This window comes from Aulonocara sp. 'chitande type north' Nkhata Bay, linkage group LG11 (assembly GCF_057382095.1).
Source record: "Aulonocara sp. 'chitande type north' Nkhata Bay isolate Kocher_YH1m ecotype deep benthic linkage group LG11, A_spYH_male_GT1.1, whole genome shotgun sequence".
Lineage (NCBI taxonomy): Eukaryota > Metazoa > Chordata > Actinopteri > Cichliformes > Cichlidae > Aulonocara > Aulonocara sp. 'chitande type north' Nkhata Bay.
Window position 1 is genome coordinate 26,463,859 of NC_141354.1, and position 19,159 is coordinate 26,483,017.

At 40.1% G+C, this 19,159-nt stretch overlaps 3 protein-coding genes and 1 long non-coding RNA gene across 7 annotated transcripts in view; 2 read left to right on the forward strand and 2 right to left on the reverse strand.

Annotated features, from left to right (window-relative positions):
• Nucleotides 1–320, reverse strand: part of LOC147319158 (uncharacterized) — a 16,571-nt gene extending 16,251 nt beyond the window's left edge. Inside the window, exon 1 of the long non-coding RNA XR_015131530.1 lies at nt 232–320. This is a non-coding gene — a long non-coding RNA (uncharacterized LOC147319158). The remainder of the gene's footprint in view (nt 1–231) is intronic.
• Nucleotides 1–11,660, forward strand: part of LOC147319161 (C-Jun-amino-terminal kinase-interacting protein 3) — a 12,031-nt gene extending 371 nt beyond the window's left edge. Inside the window, exons 2-29 of one of the 2 annotated variants that reach the window (XM_086311528.1) lie at nt 816–1,173; nt 1,276–1,470; nt 1,559–1,679; nt 2,743–2,813; nt 2,926–2,990; nt 3,482–3,554; nt 3,663–3,832; nt 3,952–4,211; nt 4,604–4,661; nt 4,858–5,010; nt 5,104–5,146; nt 5,240–5,367; nt 5,500–5,553; nt 5,969–6,109; nt 6,709–6,841; nt 7,114–7,200; nt 7,701–7,748; nt 7,893–8,034; nt 8,198–8,240; nt 8,376–8,456; nt 8,564–8,631; nt 8,750–8,898; nt 8,996–9,167; nt 9,837–9,950; nt 10,042–10,140; nt 10,260–10,349; nt 10,456–10,616; nt 10,757–11,660. In XM_086311528.1, the coding sequence (XP_086167654.1) occupies nt 1,075–1,173; nt 1,276–1,470; nt 1,559–1,679; nt 2,743–2,813; nt 2,926–2,990; nt 3,482–3,554; nt 3,663–3,832; nt 3,952–4,211; nt 4,604–4,661; nt 4,858–5,010; nt 5,104–5,146; nt 5,240–5,367; nt 5,500–5,553; nt 5,969–6,109; nt 6,709–6,841; nt 7,114–7,200; nt 7,701–7,748; nt 7,893–8,034; nt 8,198–8,240; nt 8,376–8,456; nt 8,564–8,631; nt 8,750–8,898; nt 8,996–9,167; nt 9,837–9,950; nt 10,042–10,140; nt 10,260–10,349; nt 10,456–10,574 (2,976 nt within the window). In that variant the 5' untranslated portion in view covers nt 816–1,074 and the 3' untranslated portion in view covers nt 10,575–10,616; nt 10,757–11,660. Of the gene's footprint in view, nt 1–815; nt 1,174–1,275; nt 1,471–1,558; nt 1,680–2,742; nt 2,814–2,925; nt 2,991–3,481; nt 3,555–3,662; nt 3,833–3,951; nt 4,212–4,603; nt 4,662–4,857; nt 5,011–5,103; nt 5,147–5,239; nt 5,368–5,499; nt 5,554–5,968; nt 6,110–6,708; nt 6,842–7,113; nt 7,201–7,700; nt 7,749–7,892; nt 8,035–8,197; nt 8,241–8,375; nt 8,457–8,563; nt 8,632–8,749; nt 8,899–8,995; nt 9,168–9,836; nt 9,951–10,041; nt 10,141–10,259; nt 10,350–10,455 lie in introns of both variants that reach the window. The other variant, XM_086311526.1, reaches the window with a different exon arrangement.
• LOC147319162 (transmembrane protein 238-like) lies at nt 11,514–13,477 on the reverse strand. 2 transcript variants are annotated; one of them, XM_086311540.1, is made up of 2 exons: nt 13,194–13,477; nt 11,514–12,479 (listed from the first exon to the last, which is right to left on the reverse strand). In XM_086311540.1, exon 2 carries the CDS (start codon nt 12,475–12,477, stop codon nt 12,148–12,150), a length of 330 nt encoding a protein of 109 aa, XP_086167666.1. In that variant the 5' UTR covers nt 12,478–12,479; nt 13,194–13,477; the 3' UTR covers nt 11,514–12,147. The 2 variants fall into 2 exon arrangements, with proteins under 2 accessions (XP_086167666.1, XP_086167665.1); XM_086311539.1 differs by having other exon boundaries at nt 11,514–12,484; nt 13,194–13,472.
• A 139-nt stretch (nt 13,478–13,616) lies between these two features.
• Nucleotides 13,617–18,407, forward strand: ccdc106a (coiled-coil domain containing 106a). 2 transcript variants are annotated; one of them, XM_086311534.1, is made up of 8 exons: nt 13,617–13,765; nt 14,189–14,276; nt 14,366–14,464; nt 14,583–14,804; nt 15,013–15,069; nt 15,183–15,461; nt 15,585–15,749; nt 16,448–18,407. In XM_086311534.1, exons 2-8 carry the CDS (start codon nt 14,207–14,209, stop codon nt 16,762–16,764), a joined length of 1,209 nt encoding a protein of 402 aa, XP_086167660.1. In that variant the 5' UTR covers nt 13,617–13,765; nt 14,189–14,206; the 3' UTR covers nt 16,765–18,407. The 2 variants fall into 2 exon arrangements, with proteins under 2 accessions (XP_086167660.1, XP_086167659.1); XM_086311533.1 differs by having other exon boundaries at nt 13,631–13,765; nt 14,184–14,276.
• The last annotated feature ends 752 nt before the right edge of the window (nt 18,408–19,159 follow it).

The window sequence follows — 19,159 nt, forward strand, 5'->3', positions numbered from 1 at the left end:
TATACAGTATGCCGATTCGAGTCTGTTAGGTCTAGTAATGCTTACCGAGAGTATTAATAATTAGAGTAAGGAGTCGAATAATAAAACCTATCGCTGTCATAGTCTGTCATGTTTGCTTAGTTGGTGCTATTTGTGGAGCTTTTAAAAACACACACACAGGAGGTCACTTGGTCTGCATGCTATGGTATTATCCTCATTAGATCCATATAAATAATTAACAGAAAGCCTCACCGTACTGAGGTGAAATGTCAGCAGTTTGAAGCACACAACTCGACTTTAAAGTCAAATATGAAGTATGTGATTCTTCGCTCTATTTGCTAGTTCACAGAACATTGTTGTGTCTTGTGCTATAGCCTGGAAAACCAAGGAAACGGACAACATCACATTAGGTATCTATAGTTTAGTTGTGATTTATAAGGTTTTTTTTTTAATTATTATTGATCCCAAGGTTGAACTACTGGGGAAACTATTATAGATTAAGATCCATTTATTTGGTGTGAAAGCAGACGTTTTAGCTGAGTAAAAGTGCAAAACAAAGCGTTTAAAAATAGAAAATACACCAAAACCAGGAAATAGCTTCCTTTTCTTATTTCTTTTAATATTTAATTGATCAAAACCTAATAGCCTGCTTCATGGTCTCAAAAAAGTTCAAAGAATCATACCGGAATACAAGAAAACCAAATGATTGTGTTGTGTCACTTCCAAGGTTATAGTAATGCTGAAAAGGGAAAATGGCCAAAACAGCTGACAGTGCACTTCCAGTTAAATCATCTCTAAAGAAAGTGACATGACCTTTTCCTTCCTTTTTTCTGCAGGATGGACTCTAAAACACCTCCAGACATCAGATAAACCTCTATAGAAAGTGAAGTCTTCGAGGATGCTGCTGTATGAATGAACATGTGGAGAATGGGAGGTGCTAGTGTTGGGAGAAAGGTTAAGAACCTAGACAAACGAGTTGTTAGTGAGAAACTGTAACACACCATCGACTCACAGATCTGTTTGCTTTTGGTTTTGAGCTTTTGGCAACTGTGTTGCAGCAGAGTTAGCGAAAAAAAAGAAAAAAATCTTTGGCTGATGGAGTACAGTGAGAGAGTGCTTTGTGGGACCGGGGAGGTGGAGCCGGACCCAAACATTGTGAGTGAAGAGGCAGGAAAGCTGTATTCAGAATTACAGGTAAGAATGAGAACAATATGTTATGTTGATCTGGGTGGAAATATTATTTACATGTGGTCACAGATACCTGTTTTCTCTCTCTGCTGCTTTACTCTATCACAGACTGTTATTGAGATCCATGGTGAAAGCGTGGTGGAGTCTCTGGTACCCATATTTGTGTGGGTACTGGAGGGCCTGGCCAGCTGCAAAGCACAGCTGAGAGACAGGGAGGAAGAGGCTGAGAGGGAGAAAGCTGAACGAGAAGAGCTGCTCGAGCGATATCATGCAGAGAAAACACTGAGGAAAGAAAGTCAAGAGGTGAGTCATGATACTGTGAAGGTGTGCTATTGCAGGTTTTATTGTAAAAGCAGGCATTTCACTGTTCAAGTCTTTTTCTTTTCTTAAGAGGTATCTTGAGTTGGATGACCAAATTGAACAGGAGAGGAGAGCCATGAGGGGCAGGGAAAAGGAGCGAGAACGGCGAGAGAGAGATCTAGAGAAGAAAGCAAGACAACAAGCTGATCAGTGTGCGTATTTGAATATTTACCAGCAACAGTAATGTCACTGGTATTGTTTTGACCCTGTACGTCGGTCTCTGTTGATAAAATATGTTTCTGGAAACCTCTACTGCAGTAGAAGCTACTGCAAAGGCAATTTGAGGATTTTTAGCTGGTGTTCATATGTCTGTGGACAGATACTGTCAACATGACAGCAGCACAACTGTACAGGCGTATTGAGATCAAAATAAAGTCTTAGATTCATGCAGTAACAATGCAGTAATGACTACTCGGGGGTTATAATTTTAACATGTTAATCGGGTTTGTGGGGCTCTCATGCACAGTTTTCTCCAGGACGTTTAGTTGTTTGGTTTCATTTCTGTTTTTTCTTTTGAGTTTATCCTGTCTTTGCTGTGTACAAAGAGTCACGCACAATGAGGTTGGCAGCAGATTGTGTGGGTTTGCCATCCAGGGGTGACATGGTGGTGCAGCCTGCAAGTTCTTCCTGTGACTCTGTGGATTCTCTCCAGGTGTTCTGGGTTCCTCCCACAGTCCAAAGATACGCATGTTAGCTTAAATGCTGATTTGAAATTGCCCGTAGGTGTTTGAATAGTTGTTTGTCTCTATATGTGACCCCTGTGACAGACTGGTGACTTATACAGGGTTTATCTTGCCTCTCACCCCATGACAGAAGGAATAGGCTGCACCCCCTCCCCCTTATGACTCTGAATTGGATAAACTAAAGAAGGTGGATTGATGGACATTTGAATATGGTTTGCACAATGGAATAGGCTTGTATTCAGGATTTGGGAGGTTTAAAGGCCACATCAGTCCCTTCTTTCTGTGTTTCTCTAGCCATTTCGAGACAATTTCTTTAGTAGAGGACATTGCCCTGAAATAAATCACATTACACAAAAATAAATGTGAAGGTGCAAAGTTTTCCCACAGAGCACAATTTTCACTTCAAATGTCAGTGGTTTAAAAGTTGTGGCTTACTGGTGTGTATCAGGAATAAATGCCAAAGAGCAACTCAAGTCTAGTTTTAGGTGTCTAGACTGTATTCTGTTCTTACATGCCTTCTGTTTTCTTGCAGTGGTGGCCTTGGAGGAACAGAAGGCAAATCTCAGTAGAGAACTGAGCGCACTGAGAAATACCCACAACAAGGTCAGATATTTTTGGTTAACCTCCATGCGTATGCTCAGTAACCACTGTCTTATTCTTAAGTCGTCAGGTTTCTTACATGTAGCTGATGTTCTTTTCTTTTCTTTTTTTTTAGTTGGCCCTGACATATCGGGAACTTTTGGAAAAGAGGAAGGAGTCTGAAAGAGATTCTCCTTTAAGGTTCTTTTCAACATTATGCTAAAACACATTTGCTATTCTGCATAAAGTATCACACAGGAAGACTTTAAGTAGCAGCAGCCTTATTGTGAATCGTGTTGTAGCCATGCGCAAAATGAAAAACTCTCAGCCTGTTGTAATATTAAACTAAATGTTGAATGCTTCTGGCATTTCTGACAGCAGGTTGGTGGTATTTCTTTGTTTGAAAGGGATATCAAGTACAGTGTATACCACATGTGACTGAAAATGAAAACCTGAAGCTACTTTGTAGCGTTAACTTCAGCTTTTTAGTTGCATTTGGCAAGATACTCGCAAATTCTCTACCTTTATTGTTGTTAAATGCAATATTTGTGGAAAGTGATTAGTAAAAGATTATTAACTAGAAATTTTTTTTTTTTTTTAAAGTCACAGGATATATTTTAGAAACACCGTTGCAAGAACATGGTGAAAAATAAGAGGATTTAAAAAAGCATAAACTGTGTTGTTGCGTTTAGGAATCATGTGCGTTCCAGGAATGCTGACTTTCCGTCACATCAGGTCTTGCCAGAACCCAGTGTTACTGAAAAGGTAAATGGCTTTGCACCTAAAATGACCATCTTCCAAATTTCTAATTCGAGATTTTGCCAAAGATGTAGCTTACGTGTTCTGTTTTGTTTTGTTTTTTTTCTTTTACAGATGATTAAAAGACCACATTCAAAGTCTGGTCCCCCCTGTTTGGAAGATCTCATGGCCAAGAAAGAAAAACAGGTCGATAGAGCTGCAAAGCCTTCCACAAATCAGTTTGTCATTGACATCATAAACTCCACTCCTGAGTTGGCACATTTTAATGGCTGTGTAAATGCAAGGTACTAACCTGAAAGCATTAACTGATTTATTTCAGCTTTATATTTATTAACTAAGCCAACATTTACTTGAATTCATCTGCTCGCACACATATTGTATCAACCACCTCCAAATTTTTCAGCACCCCAGTTAAACCTGACACTGAAGAACCTTTAAAAGGTCAGCTGGAGATCAGCTTCAAGGACGAGATGAATGAGTTGGGGCAGAGCAAAGTAGAAGAAGAAAAAGGAGAAGAGGCGGACAAAAAGGATGAGGGAGAGGAGGTAGAGGACGAGGATAGTATAGAGTGGGAGCTCCGCAACACTGACTCTGTATTCTCTGAACTGTCTGAGCTGAGCCGCGATTATGTGGAGAGTGTAGACCGAGGGGCCAGTGTCAGAGGTAAATGCAAGTTTGTTTTTTTTGTTAAGATCTGCATTCCTGAGTTGCTTTTTTGAGTTTTAAAGAAATAAATGTCACAAACATAGAATCTTTGCTGCTTCTTTGAAACACAAAGTGATCCAAGGCAAAAGAAGTGACAGAAAGTTGGTATCCAAAAATAATCAGGCTCTGTTGGGAGACTATTTATACTCTACTTATATTAAGTTCAAGTATGTGTTTTACAAAGTTTTACTTCCCCTTTTCCTATTCTACAAAATCTCATGTCCTGATTTCTTCTTAAACATGAATGCAGGTTAAATAGTCCTTAATACAGGTTAGAAATGTATTAATTTCAGTACTTGTCTGTTTGCATGTGCATTCACGCAGTTTAATTTTTTTGTGTGTGTTTTTAGGCAGCGTAGACCAGTCTGAGGAGATTCTTTCTCAGTATGAGGAACTGAAAGTCACCCAGTGAGTCCTCAGTTTATTTTCTATGACTAGTCTATTGTGATTTGTTGAGGACATGGGGAGTTTCCAAACACTTGGATTTCTTACTTCGCCAAATACCAACAGAAAGCTTTGTATTATCTAATATGATTAACCACTGTTTTTCTTTTCCACCATAATTCTGAGTTTTATATCTGATGCTATACTTCCTTTTTCTCAGTGAATTGGTTGAAACTGCTCGTAAGACTTTGATATCTCGGGTAGTGGAGCTGACAGATGAGCGGTCAGCTCTTAAACTGGAAGTGGAAACTCTTCGGGAAACACTCTCCCGATTGGAGGGGCGGGTGAAGGAGAAGGAGGAGGAAACTAAGAGGTGAAGAGGATCATTCAGCTGTTCAATAAATAACCTGTTCATTGTTGTTATTACATACACGTTCTGACAATAATCTCGCCCTTTATTTTACAGACTTCGGAAAGAACTGGAAACTTGTCAGTCTGAGGATTCTGATGTAAGCTGTGATGTACTATCTGTAGGTGTAGTCTTCACTGCCTTTCTAGCTGCTCATAGATGGTTTGATGGATTAATTTATTTTCCCCTTCAGGTGTCTCAGCCAGCATCCATGCGTAACTTTTCCCGTTCTGAAATGGCTCGCGTGGTCATGGAGAAGAACCAGTATAAGCAGCGTCTGTTTGAACTGCAGGAGGCGGTTAGACGCAGTCAGACACTCAGGTAACTTTTGTGCCTTTTTTGAAGATTTAAAAAATTGTTACATTTGAGAATCTGTTGTGTGATTACAACAACTCGTGTAACATCAGTGGCTCAAATCTTTGCCTCCAACCTCATCTATTACTTTTTCTTTAGAGCAACAAAGGAGGAGAGATTTTCAGAAGAAAGAAGGTCAAGTGTTTGGAGAAAGTAAGTAAATCTGTCTTTGAAAATAATTTACGACTTGTTACACACCCATCCTCCTGTACCTTAAGATGATGTTGAAGCTCTTATAACCCAAACAGAGGTGGGTGGTGCAAGCCGCATGATCTGATATCTGAGCTGACATCTTCATAACAGTGTTAGTCCAGGATCATCATTGCAGCTGTGCAGTAACATTGGCTGAGCATTCAGCTAGCAGTTGCCAAGAAGTGCAGAAAACAACACGAGATGAGAACCATTACATAAAAGTGAAAAGGCGTCAGTTAAAATGCAGGAGAGGGACAAATGTTTTGGTGTTGTGGTGTTACTAAATGCACCTGGCATTAGGTGGGCTGAAATTAAGAAGTGTATATTTGTTCATGGTTAAAATACTTAGAATTGTTCATTTTTTCTTCAATTAAAGTTTCAACCGCTTCTTTGGCCGGTCCAAGGAACCATTAGTTTCACCTCCTGCTTCCATATCAGCTCTGCGACCTTCCCCATCACTCACTCGCACTGCTCTGGGCTCTCCACAACCACCAACCATCAGTCGAACTCAGGCTGAGTAAGCATCTGTCTCTTAATAAGTTACTCCTGCTTATGTGTTTTTCAGCAGTTGTGTGCAAAGATTTAGACAAAATGCAAGTGAGAAAAATAGAGATTGGATCTGAGTGAGGTCTTCTCTGAACTACAGAGTCTGGCCTAGCTGATTACCTCATTGTCAATAAATATTTTTCATTCACGGTTGGGGTTCAGCTACTTGCTAATGCAAGTGAAATAAGAATCAGACATGAAAAATTATCCGTTCCCTTTATATCTGTGGGAAATTCATAAGCACGCTTCACAAGACAGCCTAAGAATATCTCAGAATTTTAAGCGATAAGCTGGAAACATTGGATGAAAATCATAAATAGACACTTTCTATTTATATACAACAAGTGTTTGCCTCGGCCACAGGAGAGGTCACTAAGTACTGAAACAGGAGTGTCCAAACTCTTGCACCGGCCTCGGGTACTTCTTTCCACTTTCCAAATTATTAAGTAAATGAAATGCAAGATACTAACAGTGAAGGCTCTTTGTCCTACCGTGGCTCTATGTATTTCACTTAAAAAAATAAAACATATTTAATGTGAAGCTGATAAATGCCAGAATCATTTTGTCTAGGTCTGCTTCTCCTGCTGCTCTTTCACCACGTGTCAGGAAGAGGGAAATCTACAGAGAAATTCGCTCCCAGATTTGGGGAACTCTGGGAAAGCGGCAGTTACATGGCTGGAGCCTGCCACTAGCAAACACACAGGTAGTAGAACCACATTTCTATATACAAATAAATAGTGACGTGCTATAGAGAATAAATAGGAAACAGTGGAATAAAAAGCTTCCTGTTGCTGTTATTGAGTCTATATAGTTAAAATACTAAAACAATGAAAATAGTAACTATACCAATAAAAAAAAATAAAATAAAATAATGTCTGGCTTTCATTCAAGACTTTTTTTTGCACAATATGGATATTTACTGTGCAGATCACTATACAAGCAATACTCCGGTAAAAATATTGTTAATTACTGTAGGACTCCAGTGAACCAGTACCAGAGCCTAAAGACGTGCCTGTTCTAATGCAGCTCAGACTGCTGGATCACAAAGAATCGACTGCCAAGGTAAATGTCACTCAAAGGAGGCTTATTTTCTGTGCAGAAGTCTTGAACTACCCCACTGGATGTCACTCAGTGGTTTCGGGGACCTTTTTTTTTTTTTTAAAAAATGGATGGAAATATGAACCCAGAAAAGTACCACAAGATTTTGATCCACCATGTCATACGATCTGGAAAGTGTCTAATTGGCAATACCTTCATTTTTCAACATGACCATGGTCCCAAACATACACATTGGCCTCACCAGAGCCCGGGCCACAACATTATTGAAGGGGTGCATGGGATCATCTTGACAGAGAACAGAAGAAAAGGCAGCTGTCATCTAAAGAAGAGCCTTGAAGGTCCTTCAATATGCCTGGAGAACTATTCCTGAAGACTACTACCCAGTTTCCTTGCAAAATGTAAAGAAATTAAGGGTGGCTCAAAACTTTTGCACAGCACTGTTTAATGCACAAGATGTTTTTTGTTTTTAACCATGAATTCAAAGCTACTTCTGTTCCCTTCAGCTTAAGTGTGCAGTCGCAGTCCCATCTGAGATCTCTGGCGAAGCCACAGTAAGTTTGTCATAATCCTAGTTAAGAAGCAGCTACAGTCATCCTCTAATTATGATCACCCAACCATGACTAACACTTGTCGAGGCACAAATTGGTTCATGCCATTCATCTTTTCAAACTTCATATCCACCCCTTTTCTGCCAGTGTTCTGTGTGGGTAGTTTCTGGCCCTGCCTCCTGCAGTGATATTACAGTGATTGATCCAGCACGCTCCAACACAGTTCTGGATCAGTTCAGCCTCCCTCCCACAGCTCCTGCCCTCTGCATCTGTGCTGTGCCTCCCATAGGTCAGTGCTGGTACAATGGGCTGCAGCAGCTGCCCACAGATGACTTGTCAAGTGTATTCTGTACTTCTATTATCCCCTGTTACCGTGCTGTTTTACTGGAAACGCTTGGAAATCAACATTGCTTACTTAGCTCTGACAGGGCCTGTCTGTCTTGTTATTTAAGGTAACACTGCAGGAACTGTGTGGATTGGAACTCAGGAAGGAAGGTAGTGCCAGCTGAATAAGCAGTTTACGACAGTAAATATCATCTAAACAATTAAAAGACTTTTTTTGTCTGTTAGTTTATCACAGACTGCCTCTTCTTCCCTTGGCTCCTTTCTCCCATTGTCCTTCTCTCACAGTATACTGGTGCATTTGGCCTCTGCTGGCAGAAGCCTCTGTCTGCGGTCTGTATCCCTCTCTGAGAGTGTTCATTCTCTCACGTGAGTTCTGTCCATTTGCATTTGGATGTTGTAACACGAGATGAGTTACCTTGAAGTCTCTAAGCAGAATTGAAAACGATCTACTTTGTGTTGACTCGCTCTCACAGGTATTCACAGGGTCAGGTCATTGCTGGTTTAGGTGATGGGACTTTGGCTTTTTTCTCACACAGTACAGGTAATGGATTTGTTTCAAACTTACATCCAGCTGTCTCGGCTAATTAATTTCTTCATTTTGTTTGATTTGCATAAGTGAGTGAAATGAATAATGATGCAATGAGTCGTGTGATTAATAGATGGCTGGAATCTGCAGTCACACTCTTTGATGCCTCTTGGATCAAATCCTGTGCAGCCCATTCGTTGTTGCCTTGCAAAAGGCGGCCGCTTGTGGGTGGGATACTGGAACAAAATCTACGTGGTAGACACTGAAAGCAAGAAGGTGGAGGTAAGAAACAGAGGAAATGATACCTATTATTGTTTATTGTGTCTCATTCTTACCATATCTTTAACTCACTCTCTTTATTCCTTATCCTACTTTATAGCAAACATTCTCAGTCTCTGAGCGCAGTGAACAGCAGGTTCGCTTTCTGTGCGCTGGTGGAAGTGGGGTTTGGACTTCCTGCCGACTGGACCCAATCCTCAGGCTGTTTGACTGGTCCACAGGACGGCCACTACAGGAAGTTGACTTTGCAGCTTTGGTCACTAAAACATTAGGTAGTCGAACCGTTTTTGTTTGTTGTTTTTTTTGTTTTTCTTACAATACATATACCTGTATGTATGACTTAAGTGTTGTTACTGAGCAGCTACTAGAGCAAAAAAATCATTTGATGGACTACAGTAATGGGAACATTTATTACTATCATTTCTTATTTGGTAACTGGGAAAAAAAAGTAATACATCTCTTTAAATTTTGCTTCCAAAGAGCCAGACTTTGTTGTACTTTTTTAATCAGTCTTGAGCAATAGTTTTTCTGAAGGCTTTCTGAAGATATTTCTCTTTTGACATTGGCTATTTGAAAGGCTAAATGTGCCAAATTACACATAAACTGAACTGAAAGTCAGTGGCAACAGGTCCTATGTAGTAATGAACTCTCTTAGAAGCTTTCTTGTAATTTGTCGCCATATAAGGTGGTCACACCAAATATTGACTTTGAAGCTTGTACACTTTTTTGCCTTATGTACAATATTTCCATGTATGTACGTTTCAATAGATTGATGCCCCTTTTCCCCATTTTCTGAAGAAAATATAAAGCAATAAGGGATGCAGAGTACTGTGTGTATATTTTATTCATTATTTTTGTTTTACATACATTTTGTTTTGTAACCGACCACTTTAACTTTAATCTCACAGCTTTGCTAACCAGTTTTCTCTCTCTCTCCACAGGCCAGCCCTTCCTGACACTCTCACCTCTCCAGATCTCCTCTCTCACTGTTATCTGTGGCCGTTTGTGGGTGGGCACAGGAGGTGGTGCCATTTTCTCCATCCCTTTGTCCATAAGTATGTTTAGCTTAAGAATGCCTGGAACTTAAAGTTATTTGGCCATAAATGGTCTCTATGTACTATTAACCATATTACGAACTCTCTGCAGCTTCAGAGGATGTTTCCATCCCTTATTGCTCCACTGCATCTGCCCAGCTGTGTTACCATGGACATAGACAAGTTGTCAGATTCATCATTGCTGCACCCGGTAAGAGTTAGATAGGCATTACATGTAACTTCTTAACAATTAAGTGAGACGCTTCAGATTGCACATGCATGTTATTTTTTGTGTTTGAGTGACCACAAAAAAATGTTTGTGCCTGTCAGGTTGTTTGATCACCAATCCTGGCAGCAGCCATGTCACTACTGCTCAGCTTATCCTCAGTGGAGGAGAGGGCTACATCAACTTTCGAATTGGTAAGCTGAAGAATAATAAAACTGTACTTAAGTCTGTCTCATCCATTGCATCATTTGTGCACTACTTGGTCTATTTAAAGGCTGACAAAGTCCTCTTTGTTTCCAGGAGATGATGCAAGCGATGACTCGGAAGAGGTGTCCCAAGCCACGCCACAGCGATCTGAACGTAGTCACATGATCATCTGGCAGACTCCCACACCACCTGTGCCTAACCCTGCACTCTGAGCTTTTTCATCTCACACGTCCTTTTCCTTCAGCGCAGTGCTGGTACCCAATCTAGAAGCAACACCAACTAAATATATTTCTGTACCTGAAGTTTGAACCACTGATGTCAGCAGCTGTGTGAGAGTGTGAGAGGGACTAATGCAAGAAATTCTTCTGACTCAGTTTATCCCAACTTATCCCAGGTTTAAACCTGCTGGAATTCTGGCAGCTCTCTTGTTCCCTCAGCACCAGCACTGCATTGATGGAAAGGAGGTAACTGTTCCATGCTTCTCACCTATGATGAAGATGGAGCAGACTCAACAAAGCATTGAAACGGGTCTTTCGTGGAACTGAATGAACCAACATCTTAGTGTGGTAGCAATAAAATACCATTTAAAGATATGAATCATACTTGTTTACCTCATTTATATTTTTTTATATATATATATATCTATATATATATATATATATATCTATCCATCCTAATGGATGGTGAAACCTTCCCGTGTGCCTTCATCTCATTTTATATCACTGCTGTATAACTGGTCAGTAATTCAGCTCCCTGGTGGTTAATAGATCAATACCTTTGCCCTAAAAATCAATGCAGTATTGCTGACTGTCAACTGAATTATACATTTTTCCTTTGCTTGGTGGGGAAAAAAATGTAGAGAGGAGTCGTGCATGCATCAAAAACATATAAGCTGGTGATGTGGCTTTTCTCGTAGCTGCTGTGTACATACTTTGTTGTTAATTGTGAACTGGAGACAGATTTTTGGTCTCGCACCATAAACACAATCAGACATTTTATTGTCTTATTAAAGCTCCATCTTTTGTGATGTATATTTTTTGGGTATTCCTGCCATGAGTGTTAACTCAATTTCTACCTGTTCACAGTGCTTGAGGTGTCTGTATTGAAAATTTATCCGATATCCCCTCGCTTAAAGGAACAACTTCAGAAACTGTTGTTAAAAATGTTTTATTTTCTCAATTGGCTGTTTGCTTGACGTCTTCCTTTGGATGTTATGCAATTCTTTTAATTTCAGTTATGTTTGGATTTCTGTTCTTGTTTTCCTTGTAAAATAAGGGAGATAAAATCTTTCAAATGTCCTTTGCAGTATTTATATGCAGTTTGTGCACACATGTTGATGTCGTAGCGGCTCTGTATCCTTCTTTGAAATTATGTTTTGACTCAACCTTGTGCAAATATGATTAACAGCTGAAGGCATTTTAATAACAATAATGTACAATCCTTAGCTTTGAGTGATTCTGCTGCCATAATCTGGTCCAGCAATATGACACAAGTAAATGAATGAATAATTTTCAATTAGCACTGTGAGACAATGTTGCAGATTCATGTCTTCAACCTCTATAAATTATTCCTTTTATATATTAGGTAAAGATGAAACAAACATAGTTTTCCTTATAGAAAATAGCACAACAGATCGTTTTTAAGTAAATGAGGTGGTGTCAGCAAAGGAAGTATTTGTAAAGAGTCAAACAGTAATGACACTCCTTTGCCTCAGGCAGTCTGGCCTGCTGCCTAAATAAGGACAGCCCAAGTCAGTTAGTCTTTGGTCCAGTGAGGCTTCTCTACCTACGATGGACTGCTTTGGGTCCTGGGCAGCCGTATCCTGCGACTCAGGTTGCGGGCAAGTCTGTCCACAGCTCCACCCACAACTCCACCAAGCTCTATTTTGGAGGTTAGACCCTCAATGTTTCCACTGTACCACATGACCCAGCCTGCTAGGGAAAACAGCACCAGCAGAGCTCCCGAGTACACCAGCAGATCCCCAAAGTCTTGACCTTTGATCTCCAGTGGGGCAAAGACCCCCAGCAGCAGAGATATCACACCGAGCAGGTCCATCAGCACAGCAAACACCAGAGCCAGCTTACAGTGGGACAACCCATCATACTTCGGTGCCATTACTGCACTGAAAGAGAGAGGGAGGGAAGCTTGTTCCTTTAACATATCAGCTTTTATATCTTTTGACTCCATTGTTAAAAATAGATACATAAAATATTTAAACAAAGTCATATTTACAACATATTATTGGGGCGACCGTGGCTCAGGGGGTTGGGAAGCGTATCTGTAACCGGAAGATCGCCGGTTCGATGCCCGGGCTCTTTGTCCTGGTCGTTGTGTCCTTGGGCAAGACACTTTACCCTACTTGCCTACTGGTGTTGGCCAGAGGGGCCGATGGCGCGATATGGCAGCCTCGCTTCTGTCAGTCTGCCCCAGGGCAGCTGTGGCTACAACCGTAGCTGCCTCCACCAGTGTGTGTGAATGTGAGAGTGAATGAATAGTGGCATTGTAAAGCGCTTTGGATGCCTTGAAAAGCGCTATATAAATCCAATCCATTAATATTATTGATTTTCACACATCTCTACCTAAAAAGAATTTTAAAAGAAGCTAACAATATAAAAAAATGTGTGTGTGTATATATATATATATATGTGTGTGTGTGTGTGTGTAAAAATGGGAGTAATGTTGATAGCACTGTTTACACCGGCCATGCCACACTTATAACACCTGTGGATGCGCCTTTAACGCCTTTTACAAACAGATTTTACTGTTTACATGAGCTAAAAAAAAACATTTTACCAAACAAAAAACACACAAACTCAAAACAGAACACTTACCCCCTTCTACGTTGTTGAGTACTTAAAAGTCAAATGTTTCTACGCTTTTGTTGTCCTTCCGCATACAGTTTGTCAGAAGCGACCAGTAGACAAAGCTGAAACCTGACACCTCGTCACCTGTTCAACCTGTCCTGTAGTTTTCCTACACCAGAGGAAAAACAATGAAATGTTTCGAAACAAGTGAGTGGAAGTTACGGTATTTTATTTTTGTTTTTTTACAAGTAACATTTTATCAAGAAACATGAGTTTAAAAGTAAAAGGTTTCCCAAATATCTTCAAATAATATATACATTTTATATAAATATACCTAAACGTTTATATTTACTTATATATTTAACTATACACACGCATTAAATACCGTCGTTCAAAAAACCCCAACACTTTTCCTAAAATAAAAGTATCTGCAGCGGGCGGTCATCCGGAAGTGACGTCAGAGTCTCGGTAGAAAAAAACCCCCCGATAATTGTTATTGTTAGCTTGTTAGCTAGCCGACGAACTGGTGAAATGGAGATATGACGGAGTTATAACGTCTTATTACATGTGCAAGACTAAGTTATTACAAACATAAAGTGGTATGTAACAGTTTCTGCAGATGATATTCGTAACTCGGGGATTTTAACAATGTGAGAGTGAAATCATTAAACTTGAGGGTGCAGAAAGAAATGGATTGTAATTTTATATTGTAGCTAATTTTTTGTGCTAATATTACAGGACGCTAACATAGGGCTCTCTTCTGAGCGCCGTAGCAGGGCGCTACAAACTTATGTTTGAGTAATACAATCAGTTTCACTGTTTTAATTTCTAATTGCATGGGAGAGAGCTGTGTGATAAAATTAGCTATGCTTTGTAGGCTCACTGCGTATGCATAAAGCACAACACCCCCACGTTGTGAAAGGTTTCCGGTGAGCTGTAGCTGTTTAGATAAATGTGAGCACATCATCGCTAAATGTAACAAAGTCACTGAAGACACCTTTTAAACTGTGCACCAAGCAAAGGTTTGTCTGTGGTGTGAGATGGAAGACGGAAACAGGAATGATGCTGCGTCCACATCCAAGAGCCACGCAGGCTCACTCCACCTGCAGAGTAAGATTTAGAAGTGGTCCCAGCACATATGGCCGTCCTGTCTTTGGGTCAAGCATGATAATTAATTTGTTTACGTTGTCTCTTCTCAGCGCCAAAAAATGAGGACGCCTATGAAATTTCCATCCCCTATGAGGAGGGCAACTTTGAGCAGCAGGGATTTTTTAACCAGAGTGATCAAAATTTTGATGGTGAACATCCGCATCAATACTTTAAATCTACTCTACAATAACTTAATTCCATACACACAATCTGTTGATGTGCATTATTAGTTATTGGCCAGACTAACTATCCATCGATACTCTTCAGAGTCACCGTCATCTGCTGGACCATCTCCAGTCAACAATTCCTACATGGTGATCACCAACCTGCGGACCCAGCTGCAGATCTCTCTAGAGAAAAACTCTTGGCTTCAGAAAAGAATTGAGGACTTGGAAGAGGAGAGGGACTTTCTCCGTTGCCAGCTGGACCGCTTCATCTTTTCCACAAAGAGCCATGGACAGGAGCAGAGTCAGAGCCAATACAGTAATGGTGAGGACAGGGGGCAGGTGTGAGTTAATAACACATCCAACAGTTTTACCCGTGGTTAATCCATGTAGGGGACTGGCAGCTATCCTATCTGTCACTGGGGGAGAAGATGGGTTCATTAATGTTAGTTGGTCAACGAGAAACTGATTTTTTAGCAAGTCTATTAGAATCAAAAATAATTTTTTATCTCTTGTTATTTTTTTCTCTTAAGGATATGAATCAAGACGATTTAACTGGAGGGCAAGAAGAGAGGAAGATCGTCCTGCTGGTAAAAATTTGAAAAGTCATAATTAGACATACCCAAACAGCCTGTTAATGTTATACTTTATTTCATATATTTGGGCTTAGCTTGCAGATTCTCAGGTTTCCTTCTTTTTGTAGAACAACAGAAGACCGACTCTCAGCATTTCCCCTCACGTCACTTTATGCAGCGAAGGCCTGGTCCTCCAACTATGGTGACTTCGAAAAACCACGTGTCCAGTCCATTGACCAATCAGCTTGCATCTATGAATGCTCTCTTCAACTCCACACAATCCCAAGCCATTCTGCAAGGCCATAGCCATAGTACTTCCAGTACAGCCAGTGGCAGCAGTGGCAACAGTAGCAGTGCTGCAAGGTCATCCATGAATGAAATGAGTGGGCATAGCAACGTACGTCCAGGTAATATACATGACACGGCATAAAGCTTTGAATCACCGTAATTAACTGAATGCAATCAGTGCTTTATACATGTTGTCTTTTAACTATTGGGTTTAGTTAAATAGAACATTTTTGTCTCGTCAGATTCCCTTTCACTATTGGGAGAATCAGATGAGTATCTTGAGCAGGATAGCTACATTGAGGAGGAGGAAATGATATCAGGGGAAGATGTGATGTCAGACGCCATTAACAGCAACAGACAGTTAAAAAGAAGGCGGGTCTTCAGACCTCCAAGAGAGCGACAAAGAGGTGAGGAAGGGAAAATCTCAACATTGCAGTGTCCTTAATACTGACTGTATATAAAAGCTGGACATGGCTTTTGGGTGTTGTTGACTGATTAACAAAACATAAAGACAGAGCAGAGCAGGAGCAAACTAACTGAAACCAAGAGGTGATTAAAACAACAAAACACACAACATGAAGTGCAACAAATCACAAAACTGATAGCAAATCACAAAAGCCTTGGGTCCAAGACCGAGGGACTACGATACTGGGTGTCTTAAACCTGTGTTCTTTCTAATGACCAGCAGGCTGCAACTCCTGGTTGAAAAAATTTAACCCATAAAAAGAATACACTTGATTCCTGATGAGCTGATAGTTTCAATCGTTAGTTTCTAATCTTGTTTAATACAGCATTAGGTTAATTCTGTAAAATGTGGTCCCATTTAAAATACAATAGATGATAAAATGTAGTTATGATTTAGTGTGTGGATGCCTTTTGACGTACAAGTCGCTACCTGTGGTGTGAGTGTGCACTGCCCTCTCTTTCTCAGTCAGATTTGTGACATCTGGCCACAAAAATGTCAAGTTAATGGTTAAAAATAGTATTTCACAAACCGCTGTGTTACATCCTGGCTGTTTAATCTGTCTTTTACATACTATGGTCATGAGTTACCACAATGCTCATGAGATTGTAGCTGACTCACCTGTGTGTTTTTCTTCTTCAGTGAAAGATGCTGCTGGAGTGCTTTTCCGTTACAAGAAGATCCTACTTACATACCAGCGACTAAAAAATATGTCCAAAGCCTTCCAAATTCATGGCGTTGACCGCAACACAGTGGCGTCTACCACGCCCATTGCTGAGCTGCTGCTAGTCGCCCCAGAGAAGGTGGCAGAGGTGGGGGAGTTCGATCCATCCAAGGAGAAGCTGCTGGATTATGCCCGGCGCTGCTACACTGCCCTGGATGAAGAGACACTTAACAGAGTCCAAGCCCTGAAGAAGAATAACCTGCTTCTGCCCATCTCCTACAGGTTCAGACACTAAGGAAAGAAAGAGAGAATAATGGGAGATCTCTCTAAACAACAACTGTGGTTTGAGTAGTAAAAGGAAAGGCAGTTAGGTTCTGCTGGCTAGCTCACTCCCAAGAAACAATATTAAGATCATTTTATTGTTATTATTTATTATTATTTTGCTATCTCAGCAATCTGGTTGTGGCCATGTAACCTGGGACAAACCCTTCACGTGTTACTTTTACAAACATCCTACACGTTTGTTGTTTGTCCTTCGACAAATCTTCACTGCAGTGGGTATTGAGGATGTGGGGTGCCTGCTGCAGACAGAAAGAAAAAAAACACGCTTCTGTTGTTGAGGCCAGGAGGGTATGTCTGTGTGATCCAGATTTGGTGAAAAACAATGTGTCTTTACCAGGATTATAGAGGAGACTGCTTTTTTCAGTACTTAAATGAGCGTCTTTAGCTTACCTCATTTAGGGCTCAGCCTTTATTGTGCAGAGCTGCACTGTTGTTTCCTTTTCTGTTTACAAAATCTGAATCAGCTAGAGGTTACGGGTTCAGTGTTTTACTGTCAAGATCATTTTGCAGCATGAATGAACACTTGGTAGATTTCAGAGGCAGGTGGAGTTTCAGGCAATGCATTCCTTCTAAACCAGCCAACTATGGCATAAAGCTTTGGTGGATCTGACCTTGGAACAAATTAGAATATCTAAACCGCTTAGGTATGGTAAACATCAATAATAGGGTCATAAATGACCACTCTGTCATGTTAGTCATTAAAATATCTTGGTTGCTTAAGGGTTAGTAATAATAGTAATATGACTTCCAGCTGCTCTTGTGTCTGCATTACTCTGTTGTTTCACTGAGGAGTGCACTAATCCTTTTTTGTACATGACCTGCACTAAATTACAGTAGATGTCATTTCTTATGCTTCTGATACCAAGGCTTCTGTAATGCATTGTGACACTAACACATTTTTGTAAAATACGGTTTTGGAGCCTTTAAAATGATTATTACTATACTGGTTTTCTGTAACATTGTGTAACTTTTGGTTCCTTGTGAAAAATTGTGAAACATTTTTACAGTGTCACTTACAACTTTAGCAAAAGCAGCTTTCTCATGATGACAAAAGATGTTTTATTCCTTCTCAATGCTTTCTCGATGCCGCTGCAAGTGCATGTTAAAGAGCTCTTCAGTGAGCTGTAGTTTATAGGGATCTTTTACATTTCAAAGTGGCACACACATTGACTATAATGTACAGTAATGTATAGTGTGTGTTCCAGTGAAGTGAGACAGTAAGTTCTGTTAGAATAAAACAGACTAAGTTACAGTGGAATACTGTGACCTCATATCTCAATAACCTGTTTTCCTAACAGTGATAAGTACTCCAATTTGTGGAACTCAAGCCATTTTAGTGTTTGGTTGTGGAGCTAAAGAGCAGACAGTGAATCTGCTGCAGAGCCTTTTAAAGGTCATACCAGTGTGCAGTGTTTAAATAATGTAACGTATTATTCACCTAATGTATAGTAAGACTCAGAATTCATTACAGCATAGATTTCATACGAAAATGTAGATTTATTTGTCTGTAAAATTGCACAGCTCCACTGTTTATGACTCATGAACTCTACTGTTAAAACATAATACTAATTAAAAGATTTCATTTCTGATAAGTAGTGCGAACTTCTAATTTTATTTCTACTTTAATGGATTTGTTGCATTGCTGGTGCTGGGTAAGATGTGAGGAGACGTCAGGTTACAATAAATAGGTGATAAAATGTCTTAGTAAGTTATTGTGGTACCACCAGATACCAGACCAGCTTCTATGTCTCAGAGATTCGACTGAAGGGATGGAGGATAATTTTTCCAAAGATATTTCCTCATTTTTACTGCTTTGATACTGTCCAACATGTCAGTCCAAAAAGTTCCAAATTGATGTTTAAATGGGTGAAAACGGGTGAGTGTGATTGTCAAAGCTCACAGTGCTGTGAAAAAGTGTTTCCCTCTTCTTCGGTTCTTAGTTTTTTGCACATTTGTCAGACTTGCGTGTTTTAGATCATTAAAAATGTTTTAATACTAGCCAAAGACAACCCAAGTAAATACAATATTTCATTTATTAAGGGGAAAAAAGAACTGCAATCAAGTGTTTGCAATAACTGGCACTGACTCATTCACATCGCTGTGGAGGAATTTTGGCCCACTGTTGTTTGCCAAATTGTTTTAATTCAGCCACCTTGGAAAGTTTTGCAGCAGAAATGACTTGTTTAAGGTCATACCAAAGCATCTCAATCACATTTAAATCCAGACTTTAAATAGGCCACTCCAAAACTTTTTTAGAGGTGGACTTACTGGTGTGTTTCAGATCATTGCCCTGCTCCATAACCCAAGTAAGCCTCAGGGCACAAACTTATGGACAGAATGTTTTGCTT

Bases quoted from the DNA above. Each gene is read 5' to 3' on its own strand.
- LOC147319162 (XM_086311540.1), bottom strand. From the start codon at position 12,477: ATGGCACCGAAGTATGATGGGTTGTCCCACTGTAAGCTGGCTCTGGTG.
- ccdc106a (XM_086311534.1), top strand. From the start codon at position 14,207: ATGGAAGACGGAAACAGGAATGATGCTGCGTCCACATCCAAGAGCCAC. The intron at 14,277-14,365 runs GTAAGATTTAGA...GTCTCTTCTCAG, and splicing joins AGGCTCACTCCACCTGCAGA to CGCCAAAAAATGAGGACGCC. The intron at 15,750-16,447 runs GTGAGGAAGGGA...TTTCTTCTTCAG, and splicing joins TCCAAGAGAGCGACAAAGAG to TGAAAGATGCTGCTGGAGTG.